General features: G+C 53.6%; 6 protein-coding genes across 6 annotated transcripts; 5 read left to right on the top strand and 1 right to left on the bottom strand.

Annotated features, from left to right (window-relative positions):
- Positions 1-4,588: 4,588 nt before the first annotated feature.
- On the top strand, positions 4,589-6,779 carry PPN1 (Endopolyphosphatase; the record flags this gene model as incomplete). Its single annotated transcript, XM_071057013.1, has 2 exons — positions 4,589-4,730; positions 4,816-6,779. 2 exons carry the CDS (start codon positions 4,589-4,591, stop codon positions 6,777-6,779), a joined length of 2,106 nt encoding a protein of 701 aa, XP_070913114.1.
- Positions 6,780-8,442: 1,663 nt separating this feature from the next.
- MFIFM68171_01590 (Ankyrin-1) lies at positions 8,443-9,608 on the top strand (the record flags this gene model as incomplete). Its single annotated transcript, XM_071057012.1, has 2 exons — positions 8,443-8,596; positions 8,704-9,608. 2 exons carry the CDS (start codon positions 8,443-8,445, stop codon positions 9,606-9,608), a joined length of 1,059 nt encoding a protein of 352 aa, XP_070913113.1.
- Positions 9,609-12,305: 2,697 nt separating this feature from the next.
- On the top strand, positions 12,306-13,412 carry RSB1 (phospholipid-translocating ATPase rsb1; the record flags this gene model as incomplete). The annotated part of the gene is made up of 2 exons (XM_071057011.1): positions 12,306-12,646; positions 12,737-13,412. 2 exons carry the CDS (start codon positions 12,306-12,308, stop codon positions 13,410-13,412), a joined length of 1,017 nt encoding a protein of 338 aa, XP_070913112.1.
- Positions 13,413-14,804: 1,392 nt separating this feature from the next.
- On the bottom strand, positions 14,805-15,688 carry MFIFM68171_01588 (uncharacterized protein; the record flags this gene model as incomplete). The annotated part of the gene is made up of 2 exons (XM_071057010.1): positions 14,805-15,007; positions 15,061-15,688. 2 exons carry the CDS (start codon positions 15,686-15,688, stop codon positions 14,805-14,807), a joined length of 831 nt encoding a protein of 276 aa, XP_070913111.1.
- Positions 15,689-16,494: 806 nt separating this feature from the next.
- Positions 16,495-17,555, top strand: MFIFM68171_01587 (uncharacterized protein; the record flags this gene model as incomplete). The annotated part of the gene is made up of 3 exons (XM_071057009.1): positions 16,495-16,788; positions 16,844-17,120; positions 17,239-17,555. The coding sequence occupies 3 exons, from the start codon at positions 16,495-16,497 to the stop codon at positions 17,553-17,555; spliced, it is 888 nt and encodes a 295-aa protein (XP_070913110.1).
- Positions 17,556-19,020: 1,465 nt separating this feature from the next.
- Positions 19,021-23,868, top strand: MFIFM68171_01586 (Multidrug resistance protein MDR; the record flags this gene model as incomplete). Its single annotated transcript, XM_071057008.1, has 4 exons — positions 19,021-19,230; positions 19,386-19,914; positions 20,001-22,188; positions 22,257-23,868. 4 exons carry the CDS (start codon positions 19,021-19,023, stop codon positions 23,866-23,868), a joined length of 4,539 nt encoding a protein of 1,512 aa, XP_070913109.1.
- Positions 23,869-24,498: the final 630 nt, after the last annotated feature.

Genomic DNA, 24,498 nt, shown 5'->3' with positions numbered 1-24,498 from the left:
AGGACTAAGGCAATCCGCCTTGCCGCTCAGCTGCCTTCAGCTGGGCAGCCTCATTCTCTTCCCCAGAGGTAGCCCGGCTGCTAAATTGCACAGTACCCGGACGTTAAGCAACCCAGAAGCCTTTTCCCTCTTAACTCTGTAACACATCTTGAGGCACTAGCCCCCAAGTCATACTCCCCACGCCGAAATTGTTGTGGCCGATGCCGTGTTTTCCGAGAACTCTGAACGGTTTCTTGAGCCAAGTTCGAGGCTCTCTGTGTTTTAAGGCATCCGCGCCACAACTTGGTTGTGTTGCAGTGAGTTTAGTTCCCAAAAAATTGGAGGCACTAGAGCCCAATGGCGCCCATGGCCCTGCCCATTCTTGGCGTGGACTACGGGTTCCCCGAGCTCACCTTGAAGGTGACTTGACGAGCCCAATCCGACAACCTATGGATATATTTAATGGGGCTCCGGCGCAGTTCATTCCCTTATCCTTTGCCGTTCCGCTTCAGTGAACTCTCTACAGCCTAACGTCCACATCCACATACACACACACACAAGCAACGCAAGCTCCCAATTTGCAAAGTTTGACAATGTCTCTTCCTATTCCGGCCCTGTTTAACTCCTATCCACTCTTAGTCGCTACCGCTATCAGCCTCGCCCTCCTCTGGCTAGCCCTCACGCTCGTCGCCCGAAAGGGCCCCTTCAACAAGACAGGCAAGTAAAACCCCCATTTTTTTTTTTAATTTTTTTTTTAATTTTTTTTTTCCCCTCCTTTTTAGCTACACTCGCAGATCTCACCTCGCTCAACTAGACCAGTCCTATTCTCTTCCTCCCCCTTTTCACCTCCCTTGACATCTCTAAAGGCCCTCAAACTCTAACCCACACCAGCACCACACTCCAACTCCAAACCCGACCTCGAACCCTCTAAGCCCGTCGGCCTCTCCCCACTTCCGCAGTCTCAAGCCCCGCCCTCAATCTCGACGACGGCAGCCACAGTGCCAACCCAACCCAGGCCCATCCCACCTTCCACGGTCTTTTCCTGGCGCACCTCCTTCGGCTTCACTTCCTCCTCCCCCTCCCTCTCCCTGGCTCCCCCTCGCCTCTCTGACTCGGTCATGGGCCGGAAGGGGTCCTCCTCGGGCGAGAGCTGGACCATGTCGGAGGGCGAGTCGCTGTGCTCAGGCTCTTATACCAGAGAGGGGGTGCTGGATGGGGTTGGGGAGCAGTTTGTGGTTTCGAATGGGAATGGGAGTGGGAATGGGGATGGGGATGGGGATGGGGATGGGGATGGGGATGAGAATGGGAATGGTGGTGATACCCCGGGAGAAAAAAGGGTGGGGAGTTAGGTGGGAAGAGGGAATAGAGTTAGTAGCGGTTCTCAAGGTGGTGGTTTGCGCGCTGGTTGAGTTTGGTTGGTTAGTTGTATGGGTGAATTGGAAAGGTAAGAGGGTGGTACGGTCTGATTTGTTTGGTTGGCGTTGATGGTTGCAAGGGAAGGCTGCAAAGGGTGGTACAAAACAGAAGGTGGCTTGTTGTCTTTTCTGAGTACATCGAGGGTCTTTTACCGTCCCGGGATATGTTGGGTCGTCCACTTAGGGTGCTCCCATGACGGTATCTTGGGATTAGGTCCAAAGACGGTTGTGTTTGTGTGTTGACGAGAGGCGCTTGTAGGATGTAAGGTACAGTACCAGGCGCCACCGGAGATCGCTGGGCCTGCTTTCAGTTTTTTGGGGGGGATACAGCGTTCCGAGGCTGTCTAGGTGTAACGATTGTTAGGGATAGAAGCGGAAATATAGAACTCCATTTGTGTAAGGTCAGTTTCGCTCCATGCCCTTGTCGTTGGCTCCTTGGTGTAAGAGGCCCCTAACCTCACGTGAACGTCGTACCCGTTTTACCGCGGCCGTGTAGAACAACAATCGCCTTCCATGGTCTCTCGAAAGCCGTCCCATGGTAGACTAGACGGGACTTAGTCAAGAACATCTCTCTCTCCCTCCCCCTCTCTCTCATTGTGACGGTCTGCGGAACCTGAGTTGCCCTATAAGCGGTTCCGAAGCACAAAACCATTTGTCCTTCGGAGCGCGGGAAGTAATAGCACATGTTGTCAGTAGCTAACGTCCCTCGTTTGTACGCACAGTACAACCCCCATGTCAACAGGTTGTGCAGCCAGTTCACACAGTATCTGCCAAACAAATTACCAATATGCGTCCGTTCATCAGGGTCTAGTTTCGAACATCTCGTTGCTGGCATAAGTTGCAACTTGTCATTAGCCTCTTTTCCCCAGTTCCATAGCTATGACGGCCATTGATGAGTTGACACGCGGTTAGTAATTCACACGTTGGATTAACAGAAGCATCAAGGGCTCCGGGTGTTTGAACCGGCGCCGTATTATAGGGCATTTTGCTGGACTTGGGAAGCCACGACTTTACCAGCTGGCGGCTCCATCCACATTGTTTGCGAGAACACAGAGACGCCAACTAGACCAGTGCTAAGAATACAGTGATTCAGCCGAAGCGAATGGATGGTGGTATTCGAAATGAGCTCTTAGTTACGGCCGGGCAATAGTGCTCGAGACGTCACCTTGCATGAGGATCTTCAAGTCGTGTCGCAGGGAGTCGGTTAGGCTGATGCGCAATATTAAAGGGCACAGCAAATTAGAGACTATCATCGCAGGCGCACCAAAATCTGGGCGTGGCTGCCATCATCAACTCTGGATAGATGGCGCGGTTCGTAGCTGAGCAAACCCTCGAGCCGCGAATTCCCGCATAACCCCTCCTGTCAAGACCGAATTGGATGTTTCCGGATTGGTCAAACATTATATGCCAAACCTCGGTAGGAGAGCCTACCAGAAACCATACCGGCCAGGCTTTGGCGCATAACAGACCTTGGGCAAGCAGATCTCCTGTTGCACAGCAGTCCTCTACCAAGATTCGGTGCCGCCTCAAACCTGTTCTGCGGAACTGGACACGCGAGCGATTGCCCTAAAGAGAGCGGGTGTGAAATAGCGGAGATGTGCAACTGGGTGACGTGGGGCTTCCCAAGGGAAAGGAATAATACGTTGTTGACGTTTGTTGGGGCACAGTGGTCAGCCTCGATCTGACGTACACGAAGGAAATGATTGAGAATCCAATTCGGAAAGTCGGGCAGTGCAGGCAGGCCGCTGCCATTCGCGTCTGACGCCAGTAGCGAACAAGCGACGCGGCCACATCTACTACGTAGCAGAGACAGACCAATGACGGGGTGGCCCGCTGGGAACCGGTCGTTGATCTTTTTATCCAGAGGGTTGGATGCGAGTCAATGTGGCCGGATTAACCATAGGAAAGCATCACAGCGATGCGCTCTGTATTCCCTCAAACAGACGGCTGTATGATCTAGCAACTAGCTATGAGCAATCACGGGACACGGGAGAAGAAGTCCTTAGATGCGGCGCTGGTTGCGGATGAATGTATTCTAAGAAGAGGAGGGGAGGGAAAAAAATTCTTCGCAAAAATGAAAGACTTCCGGTTAGTCACTGCCCGGCGCACAGTGTACAAAGTTGGTGATCTGCATGGGGACACTGTAAATCGAATTTTCTAGGTGTCCCCGGCTGCGCACGGCCGATTCAAGGCTGATGACTGCTTCTTCCCGCGGCCCAGAACAAGTTTGGAGCCGGGAGCCGAGAGACAAGAGAGATACACTAGGCCGTGTTTCGTCCAGGTCGATCGGCCGTCAAGGTCTTCGGCTCGGCCAATCCGCGTATCTCCCCCGCTGATCCTTTCGCTGCCAGACCCCGAGTGGGACCATTAGAGGGTCTCTTCTGACGTCGTTGGGTTGTTCGATCGTGCCCGAAGCGCGGCCGTCAACGCGGGGTGCGCAACACTCGGAAGGAGAGAGCGGCACAGCGGGGACCAGGTGACGGAGTCTGTTCGTGTGTCCACTCTCACCCGAATGGCCGGCCACATGTCTCAGCCGTGGGCTCTTGAAGCATCTTGGCCTCCACGGGGGGCAACACACGTGGGAACAATGCGCAAAGGATATTGGCTCGTCAACATCCTTCAGCCTCGCATCGACAACCGTAGCGAGCATCCGCTTTGTGACGAAGGGGCCGTATGTACTGCAATTACCGTGACCGTGACGTGGCGGAGGCAGCTTACAGCTGCTGAGGGACACAGTCAGACGCGCCATCAAGCCGTCCTTCACGGCAGCATCTGCTCTTTGGTGGAGCTGCAAAGGACCCTTTAAAAGACAAGCATGCCTCCGCTCTCATGCGCCATGCTACCAAAGCTTGTTGGAGACCCCCGGGATCGACAACCAAGGGCTAGTCGGACCAAGGTGGAGGGCGCAACTGGGCCGCGAGCAGCGTCATCCTGACCGGCTGACCGCCCCGTTGGCCACCAGGGCTTCAAACAAGCCGCAACCTTGAAAAGCGAAATTTCTGCCCTCATAGTCTTCCAGAACATCCCACGCCGGTCCATATTCAGTCCACGGAGACAGCCGACACTCGTGGCGAAGGGAAACTATGTAAAGGCGTGGGCCAACACGAACCCACGCGACTTCGGGCGGCAATCGTTGACTTTTTTTTCTTTTTTATATTTCTGTCGTTCCTTATCCTCACTCAGCCGCCTGCACCATGGCTCTCAGTCGCCTTTTGGGCCTGTCACTGCTGTGCCATGGCGTCATTGCCGGGCCACCGGGTCTAGTCGCGGCAGAGCAGGCGCTGGCGGAGCGCTCTGCCCCGCGGAGGCTGCACGGCAGGTTCCTGCATATCACCGGTGCGTGCGTTTCCCATTTTGCCTGGGCCTTGGCAAACCACCCCCCAAATCCGACTGCCATACTGATGAGAGGGATCTGTGATAGACATCCATCCCGATGAGTTCTACAAGGTGCACTCATCCACCGACCAGGACGGCGCTTGCCACCGGGGCAGGGGCCCCGCGGGCACCTACGGCGCCGAGGCGTCGGATTGCGACTCGCCATTTGCCCTCGTGAATGCAACCTTTGAATGGATTGCCGCGAACCTCAAGGACGAGATCGACTTTGTCATTTGGACCGGCGACAGTGCGCGTCATGATCGCGACGAAGGGCTGCCCCGCAGCCAGGACCAGGTGCTGGGTACCAACACATGGATCGCTGACAAGTTCGTCAAGTTGTTTGCCGACTCGGACAGCAGCGCCATGGCGATCCCCGTCGTGCCCACCTTCGGAAACAACGACATCCTCCCGCACAACATCATGCTTCCCGGCCCCAACAGGTGGCTCCAGTACTACTCGCACATCTGGCGCCACTTCATTCCCGAGGAGCAGCGCCACAGTTTCGAGTTTGGCGGTTGGTTCCACGTCGAGGTCATCCCCAACAAGCTCGCCGTCTTCAGTCTCAACACGCTGTACTTCTTCGACCGCAATGCCGGCGTCGACGGCTGCGCGAAACCCTCGGAGCCGGGTTACAAGCAGCTGGAATGGCTGCGCGTGCAGCTTCAGTTCCTGCGCGAGCGTGGCGTGAAGGCCATCATGATGGGCCACGTGCCCCCGGCCCGGACCGAGAGCAAAAAGCTATGGGACGAGACATGCTGGCAAAAGTATTCGCTGTGGATGCGCCAGTTCCGCGACGTCGTCGTCGCCGGCCTGTATGGGCACATGAACATCGATCACTTCATCCTCGACGACATGAACGACATTGACATTGCTGTGTTGTCGGGATCAGCACCAGAATTTGGCATGCGGGAGGCCATGGACGATGAGCTGACGGTCCAATCTGCGTCCGACTATCTGACAGAACTGCGCGATGACTGGGCAAAGTTAGCACCGCCGCCCACCTTCGCCGGCAAGCCCGACGAGATCAACAAGGACGGGCGGAAAGGAAGGGGAAAGAAGAGGGGCAAGGACCCCTGGGGAGAGCGCTACCATCTCTCATTCGTCGGCCCCAGCGTCGTGCCTAACTATTACCCCACCTTGCGAGTAGTCGAGTATAACATCACCGGCTTGGACAACGTGCCACTGTGGAAAGACATTCCCAAGACCTCGAGCCCATATGGCAACCCCACCGACGACACCTCTTCCCAGAAACACCTCGACCTCCGCCATCTCCCTGCCGAAGAATCCGACTTTGGCGCAGAGGTCGAAGCCGAGATCACCATAACTAAAAACAAGAAGAAAAAGCACAAGAACAAGAGGCCCAAGAAGCCAGCACATGACCCCAACTTGATCATCCCCGAAGGGCCGTCCAAATCGTCCCCTCCGGGGCCGGCTTACTCACCGCAACCGCTTACACTGACGGGCTACACGCAGTACTTTGCCAACTTGACTCGCATTAACAATCTCACCCTCGTCGCTCCGCCCACCTCAGACTCAGACGCGTCCGGGTCGCTCCTCGCGAGCTGGATGCCCGACTGGCTGCTGCGCTGGCGGAACGGGAAGCATGGCGGGAGGAAACCCGCACCCAAGCCGCCGCAGCCGAGGGAATTCGCCTTCGAGGTCGAGTACAGTACGTTTGAGGACAAGATTTATAGGCTGGGGGATTTGACGGTGAACAGCTTCGTCGAGTTGGCGTGGAGGATGGGGAAGTCGTCCACTGGGAAGCAGGTCCAGCCGGCTGCTGGTGTGCCGGAGGAGGACAGTGACTGGGAAGAAGGGGATTGTGTGGATGTGGAAGAGGACGATGACAGCGATAGTGATGAGGATGTGGAGGTGGAGAAGAAGAAGAAGAAAAAGGGCAAGAAGGGTAAGAAAAAGAGGAGGAAGCAGAACAAGACGTGGTTGCACTTTTTGGGGCACGCGTTTGTGGGCACGCTAGAGAAGGATGAGCTGAAGCAGTTTTTTGAGTAGGGATAGGACACAGACGATACTGGGAGGTGTTCTTTTTTATTTGCATTCTTAGGGCTTGGATTGGGTAAGCATTGTTATGGCGTCTTTTTTGTTTGCTTGAGCATCAGCGTTAGGCAGGTGGTCATGGTCGTTTGCGTTGGCGCGGAGGGAGGTTTCTGCATAACGTACTTTTCATGATACCATGATACAGGAAATACCATACGGTTCTCGTTACGATCACAGTTGGCTGTATTAGGTGTTGGTGCCACCACCCGTATCGGAATGGCCTCAGGGGAGCCGGTGTATTGAGACCCATTCCGGCCAAGTAACCAACCCCCGTTGCCCTCCCCACATTCATGCCCGATCATTTCATGAGGGTACCTGGCAAATGCGATCTCGTCGTCAGCCGTAAACCAGTCTTAGCTTGCAGTGATGGCGGCCACGTGGCTTGCAAGCTCAACGCCTTTTTCCTTCCGCTTCTCTATTCAGGGCCTTGAAGAACGTGGCCCGTTTTGGAGTACCCATCGAACCCTACGCAGAAGAGAGAAGTGATTGGCCACGGGCGAGGTCGAGTTGGACTCGTGCAGACTGTAGTCGAGATGACCAGAGGGTTAGTGATGGCATAAACAGTAGGTCCGAATATCGTCGGAGCTCCCCCGGCCGAGACGGGTATGCTGCGTTTCGCAAAGCACGTCATTGTGGGAATATGCATATACAGGATTCGAACCCGAGAATCCGCATTGCCCAGTGTCCAGTCAAGAACCACAACTAAATGACGGAGTAAAGCAAAGGCTGCGCGAGTTTGGAACCAACACAATCGACAATTTTATGTCCGAATCTGGAAAGCTTTCGATGAACGGTGAAACAATACATGCTATGCCGTATACATATGTCTGTGGCCCAAGAGCCCCAACCCCTAACCAATCTCATGGCTCCTTTTAACTACATTCAGCCATCGGGGTGGATCGACCTAAAGGGAACATAAAGCATGTGAACGGCGCAGACATGTGTGACCCAACGATGGTCTGGGATGGCAGACGCGTCGCCAACAACGTGTGGCAACACATTACGCTGCTCACAGTACAACCTCGTTTGTTGTTAGCTGGAGTCCTTGTAACGGGGCCACAGCCAGGCATGCAGACAATCGCAGCTCAACAGCCAAAGCAAATACTTCAACACAAAATTGAACGGTGAGCAGATACCCTGAAGGGCAACCTTATACGGTCCTTCTTTGCGGCAGAGATCGGCCGTTTTGAGCTTGAGATACCGGTCTTGTGGCTTACCCTGGGCTTACCCTGGTCTTTAAGCCAGGCACTAACGAATAAGGCAGGGGAAAACGGCACCACAGTTAGGGCGTCAACATAAGTCCAAATTCGGATCAAAGCACCAGACGGGCCCCAACAGCTGCAAGAACGATCCCTGATTATCCTAATACGACGTAAACCAGGCCCACCTGGTATTGTTCCCATGTCACCAGGCGCCGCCAGTATCCGGCAGCTGCTATTTGGCCTGGCGGCGATGCTGTCGACAGACGACTCCTTCAAGACCAGCTTCAACGATCTAACCCTGCCTCTACTCTACCCCTACTTTATCCCTCGACTTTCATTTCAATATTTTTAGAGGCCGCTTAATGTAGCGCGCAGCATTTAAACTCTAAATAATGGCCACGACTCCCGTACCGGGCATGAATACGGCTCCGGACCCGCGCCGGACCCGCGCCGGCCGTCCACAAAGAAATTCCTACACCGACCTCCTGAAGCCGGGAGAGAGCTGGGACGACCTAACAGACGCGGCGGCGCGAAGGAAAATAAAAAACCGTTTGGCACAACGGGCGTATCGTAAGCTTTTTCATAGCCTTTTTATTTGTTTTATTTTCATTTGAGATACGTTAAGTATTTTATTTTATTTTACCTCCCACTTACAACTCATCTCATGCGCATAAAAGGACGCAACCTGCGCCACAGGACAAAAGAAGTTGAGTTATTGAAGAGCCAAATTGAGGAACTCCAGCAATCGGCAGCTACGAAAAACAATAACAAAAACATCACATACACACCCAACAGCCCTTCGTCGACGGATTGCGGGACATCCGTCTACGGGACGACGTCTCAAGCCGGCACGCCGCCTGGCTTCGACAGGGCGTCGTCGCTACCGGTGTCTATGACGGATCGGGATTGGATGGGCTGCTCATACCTAAACACGGCCCAGCTGGAGCAGCAGCAGCACGAGACATTGACTGTATGTTTGGACTGGACGACGCGCCTGGACCATGGGATCGACGGCGATGACGAGGTAAAAGCGGACTCTGCCTCGGCATCCACCCCGACTTCCACATGTGCCTCTACTATTCCCAGTCCGCTGCCGCGGAGCAGCCTTGGACCCATTCCCCCGGACTGTCACGTGATTCAATGGCAACAACCCCTGGATCCCACCGCCGACGCATTCCTCGGTTCCAGCGTAGGGGATGGCGTGACGATGAACTATATGCCACTCTCGCCGTCACTGCCGGCCAGTAGCTCTACCCAGACATGCATAACAAGGGTGGTGGAAGGTAGCATGCGGAGGTCAGTTTCGGGAGCGACGCAACCATCATGTCCAGACGCACGGTCCGTGGACAATTGTGTGTGCGCGCGGCTGCAGACGCTTTTCGTTCCCGATGCGAGTGAACCCATCATCCACCTCGCCATCGCGCACGGCAACATCGACACCCTGAAGCTCTTGCTGCAGGACAGCCACGTCCCGGTCAACGTGAGGGACAAGGCAGGGTACACGCCGCTGCAGCGGGCCGTCATCATCGGGAGGACTGAGATGGTGGCATTGCTGATCAAGCACGGGGCAGACCCGAGTTGACTCGGGGAGGCAAAAGAAAGAAGAAAATAATTTGAATCTGAATATACAGTACGCTTGAGAGAGACGGAGAGAGAGGGAGAGAACGTAGTGGTACATTTAACAACTGCCACATCCCAGCATTAGTCTTCGATGACTTTGTTAATGGCCCTGCTGGACGTCGAGCATGATGGGCGCGGGCCCAACTAATTGGCTGTTAACCTCGAGAACAAACACAAACTTTGTCCAGGTCGCTGGTCGCCCCATGCCGCGCGGCGCGGTGCGGTGCGGTCAAGCTCGTCACACAACGGTCCCCTGGATCCCTTGCATTACGTCTGCGCCGGGTGGCAGTACACGACCGGGCCCCTATTAGGACGCGAGGAGGGCCAACCCACCCGACGCCACAGGCTCGTGCGTACTTTACTCTGCGTTGACAGCGGCGGCGGCGGCGGCGGCGGCGATGTAATCGGGCAGTAGGTGCTCCGGGAACAGGTGCAAAGCCCGACTCATCCGACTTGGCGAGGTCCTTCGTGACACTGCCGGCCGTGATTGGGGTGGAGCTGGTGCCCGACGCGGAAGTGTTGGTCGGAACCGAGGACCGGGGTAGTACAGTTCTGTGTGAATCAAGGGAAGCAGACTCCGATATGGCCGTGGAATGGGAGGTGTTTGGTCAGATCGGAGACGGCTTGGTCTGCTGTGGCTGTCATTGTGAAGGGGTCAGAGACAATTCGGTGATGGCGATCGCTCGGGCGTATACGCAGCCAAAGGGGGAGAGAGGAGAGGCTTGTGCTTGGAGATTTGACGCCACTTGGTTCATCTGGAATGAATACGGGATCAAAAGCCTTTAAATTCCATGCTCGGGTGGCTGCCCTGGGAAGTATCCGCAAGAATTCAAAAGCTTTCGACAACTAAAAATAGGTGCGATCGGAGGAGACTAAAAGGGGTACCGTGTGCTACCAAACTGGCAAGTTGAGCTCCGGAAAGCGGGAGAGTAAATATAACGTGGGGTCAAGTTATTATTACTAGCAGTACTTTTCATTCTTCTTTCCTTTTGTACCAAGTTCTTGTGTACCTGAGATACCGGGATGTTGAGTCAGTCAGGAGTAAAATTGCATAGTAAACAAATATTCGAGGTCCGTGCGCTTCTCCGCAACAAGTTCCCTCCTCCCGCTATTCTGGAACCGTTACACAGGCAGTCACGGGATGTCCTTAACCTCCAGCCTATCACCGAGTTCAGCTGTGATCAGGCTTGCTTATTACAGGCCATGTAACCTTAGCGGCTGAGCAACGACCTCTAGTGAACGACGTAGCATTTCGTAATGGCGGGGTTGAGAAGAGGACTCAAGGCTGGGATCTAGTAGCAACGTTCTTTTTACCTTGCGCAGGAGTGCTCTCTGTAGTGAAGGTAGGGATGTCATTGCCGAGAAGCGGCGGAGGGTGAAAAACAAAAGTAAAACAAAATGAAAACTAGTGTATGGCCCCTATGAGGATTCATCAGTGATTGTTGCTGAGAGTGACCAATCTCCAGTCCACTCAGGGTCCTTGATAAATGAGACGGCTGTCTTCTCAGTGTTGTTCAAGTAACCCATAGCCGAGTTGGAGCCGGAGATCAACAAACTACCCACGGCGCCGATAGGAACAAGGCGCCGATAGGGCAATTTGGTCGTGGTTTTTGGCGTCAAAAAATTCAGCATGAATGACGGATGGCCAGCTAACGCCACCGAACATTCGGACTGGCCGTGGGCGTTGATGAGCTGCGGGTGCGGCACTTGTGTCTGATAGTATTAGCCTTACGGCGCAGCTCCCTGCCCAGAGCCAGCATCTTGAGGCCTAGTCAAATGCCCTCAAGCCGCAGCAGGTTGACCAGAGAAGGCGTCAGGTCCAGGGTAATTCCCGGCCCGTTTACTATGGGTGCGATATCCTCCGCCATGAGACACTTGACATGAGTGACATAAAATCTCTGCATTTTTACGTTGGGATTGTACAAGGCTAGCTGCATGACGTGGCTGCGGCACGATAGGTTCGACTTAGCTGCATGTTGTAGAGCGCCCGAAGGCTTGGTGCTGCACCAAGCACTGCACCCCTTGGGGTGTCCGGGTGCTTTCCCGATATGTGCAAAAGGAATCACGAATCAGAAATAAAGCATGGCAATTGAATTACCTTACTTACATATAAGCGAACCTACTGTGCAAAGGAATTATATCCATGGCTCGTCCAAGAAGAAGTCAGGATCGCCAAGGTTGCCACCGTTCTGTTGGGAATGGTTACACAAATGTGCAGATTCCGTTCCATCCAATGAGGTTTAATGAAAGGAAGACCATATCTTAACCATAGCCATGATCCTGGTTCCTAAAAACAGACGGGAATGAATCTTGAGACAGCCATTCCTTCGCTGAGGCACAGTACTTGATGACACGCGTACCGAACGCGTGGAAAGTAATCTGCCAGGGTGGTTGGGGGCTGTTTCACAGCCATCCGATGAGCCCCAATGCAGGGACTCAGCCGCATCGCCTCTTCCACAATATCCCCCAATCCTCAGGACCGGCAGCAGACTGAACTATATCTGCTCAGGAGTCCGCAACAAAGTACTTAACATGCACTCACACTCCACCTGCCTCAGTGTCAACCGCGAGACATCACGACCAAGCAAACAACAAGATCTATTTCAACACATTTTAACCCCCTTAACTGAGTGTAGCCAGACACTTACCGGGGGACACGATGGCCTGCGCAACGGGGGCACCCGACTGGAGCGATGTAACGCTCGCGACGTTCAACCAGACGCTCCTCCAAAACCCTATGCTGTGCACGCCGTGTACTTGCCCCCTTGAGATCGATGGCTACTTTCTCGGCGTCATGTCTTACCTTCCGTCACTGGGCGGCAACGCCTTGTTTGCCGCCATCTTTGGCCTCTGTCTGCTACTGCAGGTCTATCTTGGCATCCGCTACAAGACCTGGGGTTTTTTGATTTGCATGTCGGGGGGGATCTTGCTCGAGGTTCTCGGGTACATCGCTCGCGTTCTGATGCGGGATAACATGTTTACAAACTCGTATTTTATCATGTGAGTGCTTTCTTTCTTTCTTTCTTTCTTTCTTGCTTGCTTGTTTTTCATTTCTAGCCTCAGTATCCTAACGTTCCGGCTGCTGGACAGGTACCTCGTCTGCCTCACTATCGGCCCTGCTTTCCTCAGCGCAGCCATCTACCTGAGCCTCTCGCGATTGGTGGTCATCTACGCGCCGGACCGGGCGCGTTTCCGGCCGCAGGTGTACACGTACATCTTTATCGTGTGCGACCTCGTTGCGCTCATTTTGCAGGCTGCGGGCGGCGCCGTGGCGTCCGTCTCGCAGCCCGGCTCGCCCTCGGTTCAGGCCGGCATCGACACCATGGTCGCCGGCGTGGCCTGGCAGGTCGTTGCCTTGGCCCTGTTCGCCGCGCTCAGCTTCGAATTCTGGATGCGCGTGCGCTCCCGCGGCGGCATCCAGCCGCCCCTGAATCCCGCTTTTGCGGACCTGCGGGCGCGGCGGTGTTTCCAGCCCTATTTCATCGTGGCCGTCTTCCTCGCCGGTGTCTTCATCTTTGTGCGATCCGTCTTTCGATGCGCCGAGCTGTCGGGCGGGTTCCATGGCCCGCTGGCCAACGAGGAGGCCACGTTTATGGTGCTTGAGGGGACCATGATCATCCTGGCGTGCATTCTTTTGACGGCCTTCCACCCGGGCCTCATCGTCGGCACTGAGGCGTGGTCGGCCGCGAGTTGGAAGATGGGGACGCACGGGCTGCCAAGCGATGCGGAAAAATCGGGGAGGGAGATGTCAAGTGATAGGGAATAGGAGAATTCCCGCTCTGGTCTCGGGGGATAAAGCATGATTATCACAACAATGTCTAGAGTTTTGAATATCGAGATAGCTTAATAAGTGCTAGATTGAAGAAAGGAAATAGGGACCCAGTTTATGGATGGTCACAGTTTCCTCATCTTTTTTTATTTTTTATTTTTTATTTTTTATTTTTTATTTTTTATTTTATTTTATTTTATTTTATTTTATTTTATTTTATTTTATTTTATTTTATTTTATTTTATTTTATTTTATTTTATTTTATTTTATTTTATTTTATTTTATTTTATTTTATTTTATTTTATTTTATTTTATTTTATTTTATTTTATTTTATTTTATTTTATTTTATTTTATTTTATTTTATTTTATTTTATTTTATTTTATTTTATTTTATTTTATTTTATTTTATTTTATTTTATTTTATTTTATTTTATTTTATTTTATTTTATTTTATTTTATTTTATTTTATTTTATTTTATTTTATTTTTTTAGCTATGCCCTGGAAGACAGAAGGCTTACAGTGGACTCTGCACTGGAAGAAAAGAATTCTATTAAAAGTTGCTTGCTTGCTTACAAGTTGCTTGAGGAAAGAAGAGTAAGGTAGCTATAGCCTATTTACATGAAAAGAGACATTTCTTATAGTTGTTACAGGGCTTCCAAAGCTTTCTACAATGGCAGGTGGCCCTGGAGGGCACAAGAGATAACTATACTACAGAAGTAAAATGGTTGCGTAGGCGTTATGTTCCAGTTGATTCTGTTTGTTGCCCCTTTTGCAGTCTACATGTAGAATCTTCACGACAGCTTGGGTGACGTAAGCGTGGTGTAGATGCCCACAACAGGGGTTGTGACCACTAATGGCTTGGCTCTGGGAGTTGTGGATCACTCCCAGGATTTTAGCAGTAATTAGTAGTAGCTTAGCATAAGTTTTGGTCATAGCCACCACTCGTGCCATAGCACCATAAGTGTTATGGGAGCTTTACTGCAGTGGTTACAGGGTAGTTGTAAGTCCTAGCCCCTATTGCTATTCTAGAGCAAGCTCGAGCATCTAGGGTCACTGATAATATACCCCCTTGCTATATTGCGGGTGTCTACCATGTCGGACCGGCCTAGGCTGGAGTGAAGTGGTAGTAGCAGTGCATACCTTGCTCAACCGCTGTGCAACAGCAGCAGTATGTGGTGGCAACGATAAATATTAAACTCTGAATCTTCTAGGGTACAGGTCCCTCTGTCCCTTCTTATACCATACAGTTGCCTCACAACTATAGGGGTGCGCATGAGACACGCAGTCTCAGCGTATGAGCATGGAACACTCGGATGACCCTTCCTCGAACCCTCATTCTGCAACGGCTGTTGGTAAGCCGGCATGACAGTCAGTCACACGTTGTAAGTTAGTTTTTCTCGGGCCTCCAAATCTGCATAACCAGATCCAAGAACCCAAGAAGTCCAATAAGAAAAGGTATGAGCTGCTCCACAGCAGAGAGGTCCCCAATCTCCACCATCTGGTTCGCTCTGATAAGATACTCGATAACAGCAATACAAATGATGATGAGGGCGACTGACGCCAAAGCCCGCCCTCTTGGCTTTTCATCACCTCTTTGCGCCCAAAAAGAGAACGAAGGTTTCTGAGAATTCTGCGCGCTGTACCATCCGATTCCACCCCGTTCTCCTCGTGGTTTTCCGGCTTGAGTGCTTCTCGTACGCGTCTGACAGTGAGCGTGAAGAAAAATAGCACTCCAATGATACCTGCGGTTTGTGCCAGCCCTCGGAAAGCCTTATTTCCCGTCGTCGCCCGGCCAAAGAAGACTATTGTGTCGCAGTCAGCCCCCCCATCGGAGTCGTTATCAGAGCGTGGCGCAAGCTCGTCGATGCCACCAAACCAGAGCCAGGCCACGTAGCCCGACAACATCGTGTAAAACGCCATCCGCACAACATTGGACAGCCGGATGAGGCGGGAGTCACTACGCGTGAGCGAGGACAAGGCGTCGACGAGGAGCCAGAAGGCAGTGGCAGCGTCGGCAGCCCGCAGTGAGCGTGTGTGTGTGTGCAACAGCATGATGGCAAAGACGCCGACCTGGAGGAGGATGTTGATGGTGCGGTGGAGCATTTCGTGATCGAGCCGATAGTATGTAACCAGCAGCGTGATAATCCACTGGAAGTAGAAGCCCAGCCGGATTCCGATGCCGTACAGATCGGGGTTGCCACGCATGGCGCAAGCGGCCGTGACTAGGGTGTCGTCGGAGTTGGAGCCAACACATTTTGCCGCCCTGTCCATTTTGGCTTGGTCGACACACGCTCGTCTCGTCTGTGGTAATTAGTGGTATTAGAATCCGAGGAAAACCAGGGGCAATAAAGGTAAACACAAGACTCCTCGGGCTGTCAGGGGAGGGGGCAGGCTTGGATTCGAGAGGAAAGAGTCCGAGCGTTGAAGAGGAGCCCTTTTGGTCTCGGTAAGGCAATGAGGCGAAAAAAGGGCTACCGGTATCCCTCTCTGCAGTAATTCGGGGCATTGCAAGTTACAGCTGCGATTGGCAGCGGGTACAGCGGGTATTGGAAATGAAGGTTTTATGTTTGTTCGGTTTTTTCCTTCCGCTGATCAATACCTGATTGCGGCAGGATATCGTATGATCTACCACAGCCTTACACTTGTGCGTAAACTTCATAAGAGGTAAATGTGAGACATTCGCAGTTGGCGTCGCACGATTGGGTCGGGCAGCTACAACTGCAGCTTCGCGCTAGAGTCCCAGCAGCCAATTGAGACTGAACGGGGACCGAAGGGTACAGTACATGTGCAGCCCAGCTGCCCGCGGGCCAAATAGAATCTCGACATCACATACCGTCGTGTGTGCCGCTGCAGCAACCCCTTTTTGCGCAGCAAAGCCACCCCAACCAATGAACAAGTTCAAGCGGCAGTCGTATTCTAATTGAGACCCACGGTATCTGTTAACGATCCTATCAGCTCCAACACGTCCCCGACTCCAAATTTCGCCGTACTTAAACCATTGTGATCTCGCCGGGGAAGTTTCATTGACTTTGAAAGCACTTCAGATATTCTGTTCAGTCCAAGATACCCGACAGACCATGGAGTCTACATGTGGTTTTGAGGGAAACAGCGACCTTTACGGCCTGGGTCTTCGCATTGGGCTCTACATACAGTATGTAGCCCTCGTCTTGGCCAATATCCGCAACTACGATGCCGAAGAAAAAGAATACAAGAAATCTGTGGTGTTCCTCTACTTGCGCGGCGCGGTTCTCGTCTACGTCCTCGCCAACTTCATTAGCATGCTCCACGCGACCAAACACAGATGCATCTACGCTTGCGAGGTGGTTATTTGGCTCCTGGAGCTACTCCCTCAGTTGATGCCTGCAGGCAGGGTGAGAAGACATCCCACTTCCTCCGGTGTCGATACTGAAGCATGAGATTGAGCAGCCCCGAATCAAGCTTCTCGGCGATTACAGGACCTCCCTTAGTATAACCGACGCAATCTTGTATCTCGTCATTCGTGCCTTCATCTTGTACCAGGCCTACTTTTGGTGGCGGGGAGTCAACGTCCTCCCCCAACTGCCGTGTGAGGAGGTTGTGTGGGTTTTTGTGCGAGCCAGGCTCCGCGGCTTCCTCAAGCACTTTCTCAGGTTCCTATTCCTCTTCTGGGCTATCGGTGTTGTGTTTGACTTGGTGCGTTTCTTGTGGGTGGCCCGTAAAATCGGTAAGTCCGTCTGGCTAACTCCCTTACCACGACCACCCACCAATTCCATCAACTTCGAACACGCCTGAGAGCCCGCTCCCCACTGCTAGCCGGATATGTTCTTACATTACCTTCTCAGGTAGCAAGGAAGTGCAGCCCGAGAAGATACTGTGCTTCAAAATTCCATACGATAGGTGGATCAAACCGATTAGCCCGATCTCCACCTTCTTAACTTTCGTATTCTCTGTTGCCGCCATTGAGATGACAATCCGATGGAATGGCATTTCGGGTGTCGATGCCGTCGACTCGGCTGGTCAACTGCTTCCCATTCTTGTTTCGTCAGGGTCGCTCCTCCATGTGTTGTTTGCCGAGAAGGAAGGTGACGGGGAAACTGACACGGGGAACCCGCAGGTACTGTATGCAGCTAGGACTCAGCGAGGGAGGTCGTTTGTGTGACATATCGGAGATATTGCAGACAACTCAGATCAGTGCCAAGATACGTGCGGTTAGATTGCAAATCCAGTCAGAGGCAGTTTTTCCCTTCAGAGTTTGGTGCATGTGGATGGTGCTAGACAAGATTCAAGGGTTGGATCATCCGCAGTAGCATCCATGCGGAATTGTGTTATCTGCACCGTCTAAACAATCTAGCTAGAGCCGGTAGGGTTCGTAGTTTACATCAATCGGCGTAGCTTACCGGAATCAATATGAAGGCCTAATGGTAAAGAAACTGTCACTATCTAGTAAAGTCAAAGAGAGACAATGGCCACCGATGAGCGGTTCGTATCTGTAGAGGCCAAACTTACTTTTGACATAACTAAGGTGTGTTCCGGGCTTGACTGGATAATTTTGGCTTTCCTCATCCCTATAATATTCCAAGCGTTAGTACGGGCACCATGCCTGACTTCTCCATCTGGCAAGTATACGAACCATCCCCTCATCCAGTGGGTAGGTTTCCCGGTAGGTCCGGCAGTCAACTCGCAAACACGCCCCCCTCTCATCGTCCAACATAGCGGTTAGCGAGCACTCCGTCGAATATTTTCAGACCTTTCAACCTTTGGGGTTGTACGTACCAAGTTCACCGCCCTGAATGGTGACGAACTGGTGAGGACTATCTTGGGAAGCTTCTGTATCGAGCACGGTATAATTAGTCTAAGTTCGGATTGTCTATGCTCCGCTGCCACTTTGATCTCTCTTCTGGCGAGATGCTTATCGACGAGGACGGCGTATCTGTGCCTTGGCCAGAGGGTTCTATCGGGGAGATGAATCCCCTCCAAACCCCTACAGCCAGCTGTCAGAGCGTATTCCCCTACCCGCCAGTTCCGATCAACCGAATTCCGTTGTTCGGAGGAGAACGATCTTGCGATGGAGGAATCCGAACTTCGCTTTATAGACAGCTGTAAGGACTTGATCAAGCAGTACAACTTCGAGTGTGAGTGGTAATTACTCAAAAAGAACGGAATGAACCTGAAATAAGCGGGACGGCCACGGGAACATTGTTCCTGGTCAATCTGCACGTCGTCGGCCTTACCAGTCCCACGGCCCCACTTCCCAGAGGGATTCGTCGCGATTCACAAGCACATCACCCACTTAGACCCAAAGCGGTGGTATCCTGGCACGGCCAACACATGCCCCGGATATTGGTCCCCATCATGGGTGCGCCCTTGTGCCGCAGCACCGGGCTGCGCTCATTTCTTTCGCAGCAGGCATTCAAGTAAAATGACACCCCACCGCCGTCGTCAGCACACTTGGGAGCAGAACAGGGGGTACGCGTATCCCGGTCTGTGGAACTCGCGGGTTTTTGGCGCCGTGTTAAAGAGAATTTGGCTTGGTAGTGATCCTTCTTTTCTCTACGTTTTTTTTCTCGTCCTTCTTCCCTCCGCCCTACATTCCTAACCCATATACGCGGTGGGGGATCGCCGTCATGAGCTCCAAATGCCCGATCGAGGTCGAGATCGGATTCGGCCCCGTTGCCGATTGCTATGATGGCTTCGATTTTACCCTCTTGTTTGAAGATTCTATTCTGACTATCATCCCCGCCGGCCTTGTGCTGCTTTTCCTTCCGTTCCTGGTTGGCTGGCTTCGTGACGGCGAGAGAAAGGTCGTAACGACATGGCATCATGTTGCAAAACTGGTAAGATATAAAGATTAATAACGAAAAAGACGAAAAAAAAGAAAGAAAGAAAGAAAAGAAAAAAAAAAAAAAAAGAGAGAGAGAGAGAGAGAGAGAGAGAGAGACAATCAGCTTTAGTCGTTCTAGCATTGATGATTGGATGGCAAACATGACAGATCGGGTGGATCGCGCTCTCGGTCGTCTCACTTGTGCTACTGGTCTTCACCACGCTCAGTATAACGCCCAAGACACGGACCTCGATCGCCGCCAATGCCATTGTTTTCGTTCTAGTCATCAGCCTGACCTTCCTTTCTCATTGGCACCATGTACGCAGTATTCGGCCGTCTGGGTTGCTCGTACTCTACCTGTCCCTCACTCTCGTCTTCGACATTGCGCGGTGTAGGACGCTATGGGCGGTCGAGTCGGCCGAGACTGTCGCCACGGTACTCAGCGTCGCTATCGGCATCAAGGCCGTCTTGCTCATCGTCGAGGCGGTTGAAAAGCGGGGCTCGTTGCTTCCCAAATTTCAAGACCTTCCCCCAGAGGCCACGGCGGGGGAGCTGAATCTGTGGTTCTCGTGGTGGCTGAATCCGCTACTTCTCCGCGGATTCAAGAAACAACTCTCCATGGAGTCACTGTTCGATGTTGACCCAGGCCTCAAGTCCGGCGGGAGGGAGGTCAGTTTGATCGAACCGTGGAAGCAATGTGAGCACCCTTCGTCAAAATATACTCCTCGTGGCATCCATCCATGGCTGAGCCTAACTCGGCCTCGTTGCTCACTCTTTCTCTAGGCAGGTGGAAGCAATGGCGTCAGTCTCTTTTGGCTGTTTGTATGCTTCACAACAGGGTGCTTATCGCCAAAGCGGTCCTTCCGCGCCTCATCCAGATCGGCTTCACATTCGCCCAGCCTTTCCTCCTCGAGCGCACCATCCAGTACATCGAGGGTGAGGGCCACGCAGACCGGCCGGCGGTTGGCAGAGGCCTCATTGCGGCCTATGTCATGGTCTATATCGGAATCGCCGTTTCCACGGCTCTAGCCAGGCACTGGACTTTTCAGATGGTCGCACGGATGCAAGCAGGCCTCGTCGACCTGGTCTACTCTCATACGCTCGACATTCTGCCCACGGCTGTGGAGGAAGCCGACGCCGTCACCCTGATGAGTGCCGATGTGGAGAGGATCACCACAGGTCTCCACACGTTTCACGAGTTGTGGGCCAACATCATCGAGGTCGCCGTGGCCATACGGTTGCTCCAGTGGAAATTGGGCCTAGGCGTGCTCGGCCCGTCGGTCGTTGTCATTGCGTGCACCGGCCTCGCCGTCTGGGTGGCTACAGGAGCCGCAGCGGCTCAGAAGGCCTGGATGGACCAGATACAATCGCGTGTGGCGGCAACGGCAGGCATGCTCGGCGTCATGAAGGCCGTCAAGATGACTGGCCTGACCGACAGGCTGGGTAGGAAGATTGGCGATCTCCGCGAAGACGAGATCAAGGCCTCGTCCGTTTTCCGCTTCGTCCTGGTCAAGCTCGTGACTTTGTCTTTTATCTCGCAGGCCATGAACCCAGTCGCCGCCTTTGGCGTCTACGTCCTCTGCCAGCGCCTTGGCGGCTACGAAATCATGGATACAGCAAAAGTTTTGACGTCGCTGGCGCTTCTGCAGCTCCTGCTGGCGCCCATGGCCTTGCTAATCAAAGCTCTGACCGGCTTCATGGCCGCCGTTGGCTGCTCGCAGCGCATCCGGGACTACCTCTGTACTGAAGTCCATGTTGACGCCAGGGGACACCAGGCATCATCTGGATTGGAATCGCCCAACTTACCGCAGATCCAGCCGCAATCTCGCCAGTCTATTTCCGATTCCAAGTCCGCCATGTACTGCGTATCAAGTGAGCTTCCCCTTTTGGCATGGAACCTATCAGAGAAAGAAGAAGAAACCCAGGCCGCAATCGTCGAGTTTCGGCATGTTTCGGCTGGGTGGAAGGAAGGTGCACCATCAGTTCTGAACGATATCACGTTCCAGATCCCCCGTGGTAAACTTACCATGATCGTCGGCCCCGTGGGCTGTGGAAAATCCACCTTGCTCTACACGCTGTTAGGAGAGACTCGGATTACGGGAGGATCCATCAAGAGCGGCTTTCACGAAGCGGCATTTTGCTCCCAGTCAGCATGGATCACAAACACCACTGTACAACAAAACATTGTTGGAGGGTTGGAGCTGGACCAGAAATGGTATTCAACTGTGATGGAGGCGTGCGCCCTCAACTACGACATGATACAGCTGCCACAGGGCGACCAGACGCTCGTAGGTAGCAATGGGATTGGCTTGAGCGGTGGGCAGCAGATGCGCATTGCTCTCGCCCGAGCCGTCTACTCGCGGAAGCGGACCATGGTCATGGACGACGTCCTCAGTGGCCTCGACGCCACAACAGAGAAAGCCGTTTTCTCGTCTCTCTTTGGTCGACAAGGCCTACTCAACCAAAGCGGCGTGACTGTCGTCCTCGCGACCAACGCGGCCCACCGTCTCCCCGAAGCCGAGTACATTATTGCTCTCGGGCACGATGGCACCGTCGTTGAGAAGGGCACCTTTGACCAGCTATCAAAGTCTCAGGGTGGCTATATCCACAGCCTCGAGGTCCAAGAGCGGCAAGACCACGAGGCGGCCCGAGAGGCCGTCAGCTCCCTCGCCCCCGGAACCACCACCAGAGGTGCCACTAAAGTAGCCATTCCACGAGTTGATGAAGCCGATGCTCACGCTGGCGATCTATCCGCATATGCGTATTACATCCGATGCTTTGGATGGGTCCGGTGGGGGATATTCGCTATAATAACGGCCGTTGTTAGCGTCGCCCTTGTTTTCTCCCAGGTCTGGGCGCAGTGGTGGGCAACCTACAATACCCAGCATCCTAATGACCGGATAGGGTATTATTGGGGTATCTATGCGTTTCTCGGCGGCATGGCAGTCGTCAGTCTGGCAGCCGCATGCCTGTGGGTTCTGGCATCATTTTCTCTTTGGTACTGCTTCGTCGTCGCTGACCTCGGCCTTGTGTGTACAGTTTCTTCGTGATTAGCCTCGGGCCTCGAGTGGCCCGGACACTGCATACCCGACTCCTCAACACCGTCCTGAATGCGCCCATGTCGCTGTTCTACACGACAGATAAGGGTTCTATCACGAACCGCTTCAGCCAAGATCTACAACTCATCGATATGGAGCTCCCTGTTTCTCTCATAGAGACTGCCATGATACTCCTAATCATGGTCGCCCGAACATTGCTCATGGCCGTGACGTCGACTTATCTAGGCATCGCGCTTCCTTTTTGCTTCCTCGCCGTCTACCTTCTTCAGGCATTCTACCTCCGAACATCGCGGACCTTGCGTCTTCTCGATATCGAAGCCAAATCTCCTCTGTTTACCCATTTCCTCGAGACTCTGTCTGGCGTGGTGACAATTCGCGCTTACGGATGGAAAGACGAGTACACTGGACGCAATATTGACCAGATCAACATGTCCCAGAAGCCGTTTTACGCCTTCCTCTCGGTCCAACGATGGCTCGGTCTTGTCCTGGATCTCGTCGTCGCCGGCATCGCCGTCATCCTGGCCGTCATCTGCGTCGAGGCCAGGGGCCAAGTTAACAAGGAGCTAATCGGCCTCGCCCTCGTCAACATTGTCGGCTTCGGCGGCGGCCTCAAGGAGCTGATCACCTATTGGACGCAGCTCGAGACCTCGGTCGGCGCCGTTAGCCGCGTCCGGAGCTTCGTCACCAACGTCGAATCGGAGCATCGGCCGTCCGAGACAGCATCGGTGCCGCCGGACTGGCCGGCGCGCGGCGGGATCGAATACGACGACGTCACGGCGTCGTACAACGAGGACGGCGCCGACCCCGTTCTGAAGGGCATATCCTTCCGGGTCGAGCCCGGCCAGCGCGTCGGCATCTGCGGCCGCACCGGCAGCGGCAAGAGCAGCCTCGTCGCCGCGCTCTTCCGCATGCTGGAGCTGTCGGGCGGCCGCATCCGCGTCGACGGCGTCGACATCGCCACCATTCCCCGCCAGGAGGTCCGGTCGCGCCTCATCGCCCTCCCCCAGGACGCCTGCCTCCTCCCGGGCACCGTCCGGTTCAACGTCGACCCGCTGGGCGAGAACTCGGACGAGGCCGTCGCCGACGCCCTTCGCCAGGTCGGGCTGTGGGACGTCCTCGTCGCCCGGCCCGGCGGCCTCGACGCCCCCATGCAGTCCGACGCCGTCTCGCACGGCCAGCGCCAGCTGCTGTGTCTCGCGCGGGCGGCCATACGCCGGTCGACCGTCCTCGTGCTGGACGAGGCCACGGCGGTCGTAGACGTCGAGACGGATGCCATGGTGCAGAGGATCGTGCGGAAGAGGTTCCGGACGCATACGATTATCGCCGTTGCGCATAGGTTGGACACGATTATGGACTTTGACCGCGTGGCGGTCATCGATGCCGGCCGGTTGGCTGAGTGGGGTGAGCCCGCGAAGTTGCTGGAAGGGGACACGCTGTTCAGGAAGTTGTATAGAGATATGAAGGGGCTAAAGGAGGATAAGGAGACGGAGGGAAAGGGGGAGGATGGGAAAGAGGAGGAGGAGGCGGCGGAGAATCAGAGCGGGACTATGGTGGAGGTGGCGGATGAGGAGGGTCAAACTCATGAGGAATGAGCAGCCGTGGGTCAAAGGAGGAAGGGATCCAGCGAGACCATTCGTGTTAATTCAGGTAATCTTCTTGGTCAGCTAGACTTCCCTTATTAGATTTATTATTACTTAGAAAGCTGAATGGTATCGATCTGAGGCGCCGATATCATCTACGTATTTACGGACTTAGACGGAAAGGGAACGATAGATATGAAAGAAACTATATAGAACCACCCAAGTCTTACATACCATAAAACAAGTACGCTCAAGCTTTGAATCCACTCAAAACAGTGGGCAGTCTAGGACTTTATAGTCACTATCACGCCATCGAGAAGGCAACCCAACTCATGCAGACTGCGTTTAAATACCAGGTGAGGAGTTGTCATAAAATCCCAACATGGCTTCGTCTGACACGGGTTGCAGACTTTGCTCTCCCCACAATCCGCTTCTTACCTCTTGGTGCTAGTAGGCACCGGCGTCTTCCGTGCTCGATCGAGTGTGCGCTTCCATGGCACGTTAACCACAGGGATGTGCAATAACGTTGTGACACACTTGTGTAGTGTTTCTTACATCCAACTTTGAAACCGAAGTCCTTGACGGAGGAGAGCTCCTCTATTACGGCTTCTCGCTACTGTGCCCGCCTTGGCATACTCGGTG

The sequence above is a fragment of the Madurella fahalii genome, assembly GCF_045866475.1.
Source record: "Madurella fahalii IFM 68171 DNA, scaffold_1, whole genome shotgun sequence".
In the NCBI taxonomy this organism is placed as follows: Eukaryota; Fungi; Ascomycota; class Sordariomycetes; order Sordariales; genus Madurella; species Madurella fahalii.
The sequence above is the reverse complement of the archived record's forward strand: the minus strand, read 5'-3'. Positions and strand labels throughout refer to the sequence as shown.